Below are 12,872 nucleotides of genomic sequence, written 5' to 3' on the forward strand. Positions count from 1 at the left end.
TCATGTTCTGAATCCCTTTCCTTATCCGCATGAGCAGTAAACATAATAATTGCTTCCCGGACCAGTGCCTTCAATGCTTCCCAAAAAATGGCTGTCGCCACCTCCCCATTTAAATTCAACTCCACATGCTTCTTAATCGCCGCCCACACCTTATCACAAAAACCTCCATCCGCCAACAACCCGAGTCAAACCTCCAACCTGGCCTCTGCTCTTGTCCCATTCTAAACTGAATCTCCAGCCAGTGGGACCCATGATCCGAGATAACTATCCCCACACACTCTGCCCCTTACACCCCAACCAGAATCTCCCGACTCACGACAAAGTAGTCAATTCTCGAATACATCTTATGGACGTGTGAAAAGGAATACTCACTTCCCCATGGGTTCTGAAAGCGCCATGGGTCCACCATACCCATCTTCTCTATAAACCCCCCGAGCTCCCTCGCCATTCGCTCCCTACCCATCGACCTGGGGCTCGACCTATCCACCCTCGGCTCCAGGACACAGTTAAAATCTCCTCCCATGATCAACTGGTGCGTGCCAGCAACCTTCTCATAAAACCCACATCATCCCAATTTGGGGCATACACATTTACCAATATTACCGGTGCCCCTTCCAATATCCCACTCACAATCACATATCTCCCACCAGGATTCCTCACCTCCTTCACACTCAAAATCCCATTTTTATGCTCATTAAAATCGCCTCTCCCCTCTATTTCAAATCAAATCCCGAGTGAAAAACCTGCCCTACCCATCCCTTCCCTAACCTAACCTTCACACGGAGGTGCGTCTCCTGCAGAAAGACCACCACCGCTTTCAGGCTCCTGAGGTACGCGAACACCCGCGACCTTTTAACCGGCCCATTCAGTCCCCGGACGTTCCATGTTACCAGCCTTATTGGAGGTTTACACCTCCAATCCCCTGTACCATCTGTCATCTTCCCTACTTAACTCCCGCCCCCTTAATTCCATCCTATACCTAGCCCATCCCAGATGGTCCTTGACTATGTCATCTCTCACCCTCTGCCACGTCACAGCAACCTCCGCCCCCTTCCCTCCTTCCCCTTCTTCCCCTCCCCTTACACCCTCCCCCCGGCCACCCCTCTCGGCCTTCTCCCTCACCACCTCACTTCAGTTCACAGCATAACCTGCTAGCGCGACTGCCCCTTCCCAACGGTACCTCCCAATGACTTCCCCCTCCCTCCCCCCCACTCCTCAGCTCAAGAAAGAAGGCACCCTGCTGACCTTACCCTCCCCTACCCAAACAGGGCCTTCTCCTGAACTCCAGGCAGCCTTCTCCAAAAGCAAACAAACAAACATTAAACACAAACAGTCCCATAAAACAGGAGGGGGGATGGGAACATCCATCCCCACATAAACTTTTCATCCCTAAAACTCCTTACAATCTGAACATTAAACAGCAACACCCCCCTAAAAAAAAGACAAAAATCCCCAATCCCTACACCCACTTCAAACATGCTCCTGACCATTACAAAGTGTCAGCAACCCAGTTCCCAAGCATTGTCCGCTCAGTTCTCCCCCAGTTTATGCTCCTTAATGAAGTCTTCGGCCGGTTCTGGGGTCTCGAAATAATACTCCCGGCCACCGAACCTCATCCATAATTTTGTTGGGTAGAGCACCCCAAATCTGATCTGCAGCCTGTACAGCACTGCCTTGGCCTTGTTGAAACCTGCCTGGTGCTTTGCCAACTCGGCTCCGATGTCCTGATAAATTTGGACGTTATTCCCCTTCTAGTCACAGGTCCGCTTTTCCCTGGCCCATTGCAGAATCGTCTCTTTCTCCACAAATTTGTGGAGTCTCACAATCACTCCCCCCCACCCCCCCCTCTGTGGTAGCTCCTTAGATCTAGGCTTCTGCCTCAGGGACCTTTGCGCTCAGTCCACTTCAGGGGCCTTATCTAGCACCCCTTCCACCACCAGCCCGCCAGCATCTTCGAGACGTACCTCGTGGCACTCACATCATCCACTCTTTCAGACAAGCCCACTATTCACAGGTTGTGCCTTCTCGAGTATTCTCCTGCTTCTCCACCTTTGCCCTCAATGTTTTACCACATGATCGCTGTGATCCGAGATCATTTCATCAATCTCCCGAATCTGTGACCCCTGCACCTCCAAACACCTCTCCAACCAGATGTACTGCTGTTCCCAATCTAGATATAAAATACAATGGGTGGAATTCTCCATTGGCGGGAATACTCTGCTTCGCCAGCAAAGCACTCACGCCGCGGATTTCCCGACAGCGTGGAGCTGGCCACAATGGGAAACCCCATTGGCCGGCTACCAGGAGGGATGATCCCACTGCCAGCAGGGACACGCCACCATAAAACGAGTCGGCGGGATTGAGAATCCCAGCCAATTACCTTCGCCATGGTGTTCCTATTCCAGATATTATATACCATGTCCCACACCATGCTGCTCCCATTCTAGATAGTATATACCATGTCCCTCAGTATGCTGCTCCATTCTAGATATTATATAACATATCCCTCATTATGCTGCTCCTATTCTAGATATTATATACCATGTCCCTCACTATGCTTCTCCTATTTTAGATATTGTAAACCAAGTCCCACACCACGCTGCTCCCATTCTAGATATTATATACCAGGTCCCACACCATGCTGCTCCCATTCTCGATATCATAAACCATGTCCCTCACCATGCTGCCCTATTCTAGATATTAATTACCATATCCCACACCATGCTGCACCTATTCTAGATATTATATACCATGTCCCACACCATGCTGCTCCGATTCTAGATATTATATATCATGTCCCTTGCAATGCTGCTCCTATTTTAGATATTATATACCATGTCCCAAACCATACTGCTCCTATTCTAGATATTATAAACAATGTCCCATACCATGCTGCTCCTATTCTAGATATTATATATCATGTCCCTTGCCATGCTGCTCCTATTTTAGATATTATATACCATGTCCCTCACCATGCTGCTCCTATTCTGGATATTATGTACGATGTCCCAAAACCATGCTGCTCCTATTCTAGATATTATATATCATGTCCCTCGCCATGCTGCTCCTATTTTAGATATTATATACAATGTCCCTCACCATGCTGCTCCTATTCAGGATATTATATACAATTTCCCTTGCCATGTTGCTCCTATTTTAGATGTTATATACCATGTCACAAACCATGCTGCTCCTATTCTGGATATTATATACCATGTCCCTCACCATGCTGCTCCTATTTTAGATATTATAAACCATGTCCCTCGCCATGCTGCTCCTATTTTGCATATTATAGACCCGGTCCCTCGGCATGCTGCTTCTATTCTAGATATTATAAACCATGTCCCTCACCATGCTGCTCCTATTGTAGATATTATAAACCATGTCCCTCACCATGCTGCTCCTATTTTAGATATTATAGACCCTGTCCCTCGACATGCTGCTTCTATTCTAGATATTATAAACCATGTCCCTCACCATGCTGCTCCTATTCAGGATATTATATACAATGTCCCTCCCCATGCTGCTCCTGTTCAGGTATTATATACCAAGTCACTCACCATGCTTTTCCTAATCTAGATATTATATACGATGCCCATTACCATGCTGCACCTATTCTAGATATTATAAACCATGTCCCACACCATGCTGCTCCTATTCTATATATTATATACCATGTCCCATATCATGCTGCTCCTATTCTAGATCTTATAAACCATGTCCACCACCATGCTGCCCCTATTCTGGGTATTATATACCATATCCCACACCATGCTGCTTCTCTTCTATTTATTATAAACCATGTACCTCGCCATGCTGCTCTTATTCTAGATATTATATACCATGTCCCACACCATGCTGCTCCTATTCAGGATATTATAAACCATGTCCCTCGCCATGCTGCTCCTATTCTAGATATTATAAACCATGTCCCTCACCATGCTGCTCCTATTCTGGATATTATATACCATGTCCCTCACCATGCTGCTCCTATTCTAGATCTTATATACAATGTCCCTCGCCAGGCTGATCCTATTCTATATATTATAAACCATGTCGCACACCATGCTGCTCCTATTCTAGATATTATAAACCATATCCCACACCATGCTGCTCCTATTCTATTTATTATAAACCATGTCCCTCCCCATGCTTCTCCTATTTTAGATTTTATAAACCATGTCCCTCGCCATGCTGCTCTTATTCTAGATATTATATACCATGTCCCACACCATGCTGCTCCTATTCTGGATATTATATACCATGTCCCTCACCATGCTGCTCCTATTCAGGATATTATAAATCATGTCCCTCCCCATGCTTCTCCTATTTTAGATATTATATACCATGTCCCAAACCATGCTGCTCCTATTCTGGATATTATATACCATGTACCACACCACGCTGCTCCTATTCTATATATTATATACCATATCCCACACCATGCTGCTCCTATTCTATTTAGGGCAGCACGGTAGCACAAGTGATTAGCACTGTGGCTTCACAGCGCCAGGGTCCCAGGTTCGATTCCCCGCTGGGTCACTGTCTGTGCGGAGTTTGCACGTTCTCCCCGTGTCCGCGTGGGTTTCCTCCGGGTGCTCCGGTTTCCTCCCACAGTCCAAAGACGTGCAGGTTAGGTGGATTGGCCATGCTAAATTACCCGTAGTGTCCATAAGGGTTGGGAGGGGTTATTGGGTTGCGGGGATAAGGTGGAAGTGAGGGATTAATGTGGGTCGGTGCAGACTCGATGGGCCGAATGGCCTCCTTCTGCACTGTATGTTCTATGTTCTATGTTCTATGTTCTATTTATTATAAACCATGTCCCTCCCCATGCTTCTCCTATTTTAGATATTATAAACCATGTCCCTCGCCATGCTGCTCTTATTCTAGATATTATACACCATGTCCCACACCATGCTGCTCCTATTCTGGATATTATATACCATGTCCCTCACCATGCTGCTCCTATTCAGGATATTATAAACCATGTCCCTCGCCATGCTGCTCCTATTCTAGATATTATAAACCATGTCCCTCACCATGCTGCTCCTATTCTGGATATTATATACCATGTCCCTCACCATGCTGCTCCTATTCTAGATCTTATATACAATGTCCCTCGCCAGGCTGCTCCTATTCTATATATTATAAACCATATCCCTCGCCAGGCTGCTCCTATTCTAGATATTATAAACCATGTCGCACACCATGCTGCTCCTATTCTAGATATTATAAACCATGTCCCTCGCCATGCTGCTCCTATTTGAGATATTATAGATCCGGTCCCTCAGCATGCTGCTTCTATTCTAGATATTATAAACCATGTCCCTCACCATGCTGCTCTTATTCTAGATATTTTTACCATGTCCCACACCATGCTGCTCCTTTTCTAGATATTATGTACCATGTCCCTCACCATGCTGCTTCTATTCAGGATATTATATACAATGTCCCTCGCCATGCTGCTCCTATTCTAGATATTATAAACCATGTCCCTCACCATGCTGCCCCTATTCTGGATATTATAAACCATGTCCCCCACCATGCTGCTCCTATTCTAGATCTTATATACAATGTCCCTCGCCAGGCTGCTCCTATTATATATTTTATAAACCATGTCCCTCGCCAGGCTGCTCCTATTCTAGATATTATAAACCATGTCGCACACCATGCTGCTCCTATTCTAGATATTATAAACCATGTACCTCGCCATGCTGCTCCTATTTGAGATATTATAGACCCGGACCCTCAGCATGCTGCTTCTATTCTGGATATTATAAACCATGTCCCTCACCATGCTGCTCTTATTCTAGATATTTTTACCATGTCCCACACCATGCTGCTCCTTTTCTAGATATTATGTACCATGTCCCTCACCATGCTGCTTCTATTCAGGAAATTATATACAATGTCCCTCGCCATGCTGCTCCTATTCTAGTTATTATAAACCATGTCCCTCACCATGCTGCTCCTATTCAGGATATTATATACAATGTCCCTTGCCAGGCTGCTCCTATTCTAGTTATTATAAACCATGTCCCTCACCATGCTGCTCCTATTCAGGATATTATATACAATGTCCCTCGCCATGCTGCTCCTATTCTAGTTATTATAAACCATGTCCCTCACAATGCTGTTCCTGTTCAGGATATTATATACAATGTCCCTCACCATGCTGCTCCTATTCTAGATATTATATACCATGTCCCACACCATGCTGCTCCTATTCTAGATATTATGAACCATGTCCCTCACCAATCTGCTCCGATTCTAGATATTATAAACTATGTCGCACACCATGCTGCTCCTATTCTAGATATTATAAACCATGTCCATCACCATGCTGCTCCTATTCTACGTATTACATACCATTCCCCTCACCATGCAGCTCCCATTCCAGATATTATATGCCATGTCCCTCATTATTTTGTTCCCCTTCTAGACAGTATGCATCATGCACCTCACTATGCTTCTTCCATTCTATATAGTATATACCATGGCCCTCACTATGCTGGTCCCATTCTGAGGTATACCAATCTTGAGCCATTTTCTCCAAGCTTCTGACTCAGAGCTCTGGGTCTGGAATGGGCTTTCTGCATGTCTCTGATTCCAGGGAGGCTACTGGCCTCAAAGGACATCTAAAAGCTGCCCTTAAGACTGGAATCAAAGTAGATATTTTGTAAAACGTTTGTAACCATAAGGCACTATTTTTTATATGAGGATAATCTGAAGAATGGTTGGTCTGCAATCAAGAATTGAATGACAATCTTTGGTTTATTAGTATTTCTATTCGCTGTAGTTCATCCCACATATTTGTGGTCCTCCTTATTAACAGAGTATCAACCTGGTAAAATAATAGTCATATTTAATAGCTTTGAACTGCAAACATTTTAGTGTGGAAAGTTAAACTGTGTTTTTGTCTATACCCACAGGTCAAATGCTGTAAATACTGGCCTGATGGCACAGGGCTGTATGGAGAAATAAAGGTTACTCTCATGGAAACAGAGCTTCGAGCAGAATATACTTTCAGAACCTTTTCACTTGAAAGGGTAAGGGTCAAAAGGTTATTTTTGTGCAAAGAAATTTCATTAAAGTCAAATATTTTAACATAATATTGCCATTTGTTGTACCTGTTTCCTGCACTGTGACAGGGTGAAAGCTCTCCAAACCTGTCCGCTTAACTGTTCATCTAATGCACTGCCAATGCTAATTATCATCACATAGCTTTGATATGCGCCTCTCATGATCTGTTGTGTGAATCCCTTTGCACTCATTTCGAATGGTTATTTCCCACAATAATAATAATAATCTTTATTGTCACAAGTAGGCTTATATTAACACTGCAATGAAGTTACTGTGAAGAGCCCCGAGTCACCATATTCCGGCACCTGATCGGGTACACGGAGGGGGAATACAGAATGTCCAAATTACCTAACAGCACGTCTTTTGGGGCTTGTGGGAGGAAACTGGAGCACCCGGAGGAAACCCACGCAGACACAGGGTGAACGTACAGACTCCACAGACAGTGACCCAAGCCAGGAATCGAACCAAGGACCCTGGAGCTGTGAAGCAACAGTGCTAACCACTGTGCTACCGTGCCGCCCTATAAAAACAGAGGGTGGAATTCTCCGCTTGCCGACGGCAAAATCGCGAAATGCGATTGGGCGGAGAATAGTTTCCGACACCAAAATCGGGGGAGGCATCGGTTTGACACCAAATCAAGATGCCCCGGCACCCCAAAAATGGCGTAAATGTGTTGCTCGCCACGTAGGGCTAAAGTACAGCAGGCATATCATCAGCAGGCCTGACACCCTATTCTACGGGGCCTCCGGATTCACCATCTCCAATGGGCCGGGTTCCAGATGGTGTGGTTCATTTGTGGTTGAAAAAACTTTGAACCTGGGATTGTGGCTACTGAGCGAGAGAGAGAGGAGGTAGGAAATGGCGTGGAGTGACTGCGGGCTGCCGGTCCGGACACTAGTCATGCTGGCTGGTGTTGGAGACTCTTGTCAGGGCCGGGGGCGGGGAGGGGGATGGAGAGGGGGGATCAGGTCGAGCAGCCGAGGAGCCCCCCCCCCCCACAGGACCGCTATTACGGAGGCCATCTTGCTGCGCACTCACTGACCACCCATCTCGGCCCCTGGTTCAACACAGTGACACTGGCCGTATGGGTGCGCCCACGCCTGCACCCCAGACCCTGCCACAGTGCGCCTCCCCTCCGCCCCCAAACACCCTGCCCAACCGGCCACCCAGGGCCACACCCAAGGCAGCCCCCAGTGAGGGCAGTGCCAGCCAACAGTACCACTGGCAGCAGGGATGGGCGCCAGGATCGGAGGCACCGATGGGGAGGGGTGCGTGGTTAGGGGAGGGATATGCGTGGGCGGAGCTCGCCGTGCCAACTGGGGCTACCGTGTGCCCCATGGAACCTGGTTGGGCATGGGAGTATGCGCCATGCTAATTGTTGGTCTCTCACCCCATGCAGACAATGGCGTTTGGCGTTCAACCAGCAATGCTGGCCGCCGTGGTGATGGTCGCAGCTCTATGAGATGCCCTGCACCGCGTGAGTGGGGGCCGTTCAGTGAGGAGTGGGAAGCTGCAGCAGCGGAGCGGGCAGCAGCAGAGGGGGCAGCAGTGGAACGGGCTGCAGAGGATTGGGTTGCAGAGGGGCAGGTAGCGGGCGCACAGGCTGGAGCGCCGGCTGCTCAACAAGGCAAGGAGGAGGAGGTTCCAAGGAGGCACCCCATGAGGCCTCGTGTGTACCGATACCGCCTGTCATTCGAGGCCCTTCCAGACAGGGCATGCCATCGGAGACTGCGGGTGAGCAGAGACAGTACGACACATCTGCCAGAGGATATGGGGGAGGACAGCCGCTCCCGGTTACCGTCAAGGTGACGGTCGCCCTGAGCGTCAACGTGATGGGGGCCTTCCAGTCATTGAGTGGGGACCTGTCTGGGATCTCACAGACCTCACCGCACAGGTGAATCCATGCGGCCATGGAGGCCCTACATGCCCCAGCGGAGCAATTCATCCATTTCCAAGTGGACCGAGCCCACCAGGATGCCCGGGCAACAGGGTTCAGTGTTATCGCCGGGATGCCCCGTGTCCAGGAGGTGATAGACGGGATGCATGTCGCCCTATGGGCACCTGCAGATAACAGGCCGCTTTACACTAACCGAAGGGTGTACCACTCGATGAACATCCAGCTGGTCTGTGACCATCAGCTGCACATCATACATGTCTGCACCCGATAGTAGGGCCGTGTGTACGGTTGCTTCATCCTGGCACACTCGGCGGTCCCTAACATGTTCGAGGGACACCCCCCCACCGGCTGAGGGGTTGACTCCTGGGTGACCAGTGTTACCCGCTGCGACCGTGGCTGGTGACACCTATCCGACACAGAGACCCGCTATAACAACGCCCATACAGCGACCAGGAGTGTGGTCGAGAGGTGCTTCAGCATGCTGAAGATGAGTTCAGATGCCTGGACCACTCTGGAGGGGTCCTCCAGTATGACGCTGAGAGGGTCACCCGCATCATGACGGCCTGTTGCATCCTCCACAACACACAACATCGCGCAGCAGAGGGGCAATGTGCTGGAGAAGGAGGATGAGGAGGAAGGGCAGGCCTCGTCTGAAGAGGAGGATGCGGGGGAGGGGGACGATAGAACATAGAACATAGAAAATACAGCACAGAACAGGCCCTTCGGCCCACGATGTTGTGCCAAACCTTTGTCCTAGATTAATCATAGATTATCATTGAATTTACAGTGCAGAAGGAGGCCATTCGGCCCCCTGAGTCTACACCGGCTCTTGGAAAGAGCACCCCACCCAAACACCTCCACCCAACACCAAGGGCAATTTTGGACACTAAGGGCAATTTATCATGGCCAATCCACCTACCCTGCACTTCTTTGGACTGTGGGAGGAAACCGGAGCACCCGGAGGAAACCCACGCAGACACGGGGAGGACGTGCAGACTCCGCACAGACAGTGACCCAAGCCGGAATCGAACCTGGGACCCTGGAGCTGTGAAGCAATTGTGCTATCCACGATGCTACCGTGCTGCCCTTAAGAACAAATAAATCTACACTATATCATTTTACTGTAATCCATGTACCTATTCAATAGCTGCTTGAAGGTCCCTAATGTTTCCGACTCAACTACTTCCACAGGCAGTGCATTCCATGCCCCCACTACTCTCTGGGTAAAGAACCTACCTCTGATATCCCTCCTATGTCTTCCACCTTTCACCTTAAATTTATGTCCCCTTGTAATGGTTTGTTCCACCCGGGGAAAAAGTCTCTGACTGTCTACTCTATCTATTCCCCTGATCATCTTATAAACCTCTATCAAGTCGCCCCTCATCCTTCTCCGTTCTAATGAGAAAAGGCCTAGCACCCTCAACCTTTCCTCGTAAGACCTACTCTCCATTCCAGGCAACATCCTGGTAAATCTTCTTTGCACCTTTTCCAAAGCTTCCACATCCTTCCTAAAATGAGGTGACCAGAACTGTACACAGTACTCCAAATGTGGCCTTACCAAAGTTTTGTACAGCTGCATCATCACCTCACGGCTCTTAAATTCAATCCCTCTGTTAATGAACGCGAGCACACCATAGGCCTTCTTCACAGCTCTGTCCACTTGAGTGGCAACTTTCAAAGATGTATGAACGTAGACCCCAAGATCTCTCTGCTCCTCCACATTGCCAAGAACTCTACCGTTAACCCTGTATTCCGCATTCATATTTGTCCTTCCAAAATGGACAACCTCACACTTTTCAGGGTTAAACTCCATCTGCCACTTCTCAGCCCAGCTCTGCATCCTATCTATGTCTCTTTGCAGCCGACAACAGCCCTCCTTACTACCCACAACTCCACCAATCTTCGTATCGTCTGCAAATTTACTGACCCACCCTTCAACTCCCTCATCCAAGTCATTAATGAAAATCACAAACAGCAGAGGACCCAGAACTGATCCCTGCGGTACGCCACTGGTAACTGGGATCCAGGCTGAATATTTGCCACCCACCACCACTCTCTGACTTCGATCGGTTAGCCAGTTTGTTATCCAACTGGCTAAATTTCCCACTATCCCATGCCTCCTTACTTTCTGCAGAAGCCTACCATGGGGAACCTTATCAAATGCCTTACTAAAATCCATGTACATTACATCCACTGCTTTACCCTCATCCACATGCTTGGTCACCTCCTCAAAGAATTCAATAAGATTTGTAAGGCAAGACCTACCCCTCACAAATCCGTGCTAACTATCCCTAATCAAGCAGTGTCTTTCCAGATGCTCAGAAATCCTATCCTTCAGTACCCTTTCCATTACTTTGCCTACCACCGAAGTAAGACTAACTGGCCTGTAATTCCCAGGGTTATCCCTAGTCCCTTTTTTGAACAGGGGCACGACATTCGCCACTCTCCAATCCCCTGGTACCACCCCTGTTGACAGTGAGGACGAAAAGATCATTGCCAACGGCTCTGCAATTTCATCTCTTGCTTCCCATAGAATCCTTGGATATATCCTGTCAGGCCCGGGGGCCTTGTCTATCCTCAAGTTTTTCAAAATGCCCAACACATCTTCCTTCCTAACAAGTATTTCCTCGAGCTTACCAGTCTGTTTCACACTGTCCTCTCCAACAATATCGCCCCTCTCATTTGTAAATACAGAAGAAAAGTACTCGTTCAAGACCTCTCCTATCTCTTCAGACTCAATACACAATCTCCCGCTACTGTCCTAGATCGGACCTACTCTCGCTCTAGTCATTCTCATATTTCTCACATATGTGTAAAAGGCCTTGGGGTTTTCCTTGATCCTACCCGCCAAAGATTGTTCATGCCTTCTCTTAGCTCTCCTAATCCCTTTCTTCAGTTCCCTCCTGGCTATCTTGTATCCCTCCAATGCCCTGTCTGAACCTTGTTTCCTCAGCCTTACATAAGTCTCCTTTTTCCTCTTAACAAGACATTCAACCTCTCTTGTCAACCATGGTTCCCTCACTCGACCATCTCTTCCCTGCCTGACAGGGACATACACATCAAGGACACGTAGTACCTGTTCCTTGAACAAGTTCCACATTTCACTTGTGTCCTTCCCTGACAGCCTATGTTCCCAACTTATGCACTTCGATTCTTGTCTGACAACATTGTATTTACCCTTCCCCCAATTGTAAACCTTGCCCTGTTGCACGCACCTATCCCTCTCCATTACTAAAGTGAAAGTCACAGAATTGTGGTCACTATCTCCAAAATGCTCCCCCACTAACAAATCTATCACTTGCCCTGGTTCATTACCAAGTACTAAATCCAATATTGTCCCTCCTCTGGTCGGACAATCTACATACTGTGTTAGAAAAGCTTCCTGGACACACTGCACAAACACCACCCCATCCAAACTATTTGATCTAAAGAGTTTCCACTCAATATTTGGGAAGTTAAAGTCACCCATGACTACTACCCAGTGACTTCTGCACCTTTCCAAAATCTGTTTCCCAATCTGTTCCTCCACATCTCTGCTACTATTGGGGGGCCTATAGGAAACTCCTAACAGGTTGACTGCTCCTTTCCTATTTCTGACTTCAACCCATACTACCTCATTAGGGTGATACTCCTCGAACTGTCTTTCTGCAGCTGTTATACTATCTTTAATTAACAATGCCACTCCCCCACCTCTTTTACCCCCCTCCCTAATCTTATTGAAACATCTATAACCAGGGACCTCCAACAACCATTTCTGCCCCTCTTCTATCCAAGTTTCCGTGATGGCCACCACATCGTAGTCCCAAGTACCGATCCATGCCTTAAGTTCACCCACCTTATTCCTGATGCTTCTTGCGTTGAAGTATACACACTTCAACCCATCTCCGTGCCT

The 12,872-nt window shown here is 47.9% G+C and overlaps 1 protein-coding gene across 1 annotated transcript in view; it reads left to right on the plus strand.

Annotated features, from left to right (window-relative positions):
- LOC140417302 (receptor-type tyrosine-protein phosphatase U-like) overlaps nucleotides 1–12,872 on the plus strand; it is a 1,277,635-nt gene that overhangs the window by 1,053,928 nt on the left and 210,835 nt on the right. Inside the window, exon 23 of the mRNA XM_072501194.1 lies at nucleotides 6,933–7,049. Coding sequence (XP_072357295.1) covers nucleotides 6,933–7,049 — 117 coding nt within the window. The remainder of the gene's footprint in view (nucleotides 1–6,932; nucleotides 7,050–12,872) is intronic.

This window comes from Scyliorhinus torazame, chromosome 1 (genome assembly GCF_047496885.1).
Source record: "Scyliorhinus torazame isolate Kashiwa2021f chromosome 1, sScyTor2.1, whole genome shotgun sequence".
Taxonomy (NCBI): Eukaryota; Metazoa; Chordata; class Chondrichthyes; order Carcharhiniformes; family Scyliorhinidae; genus Scyliorhinus; species Scyliorhinus torazame.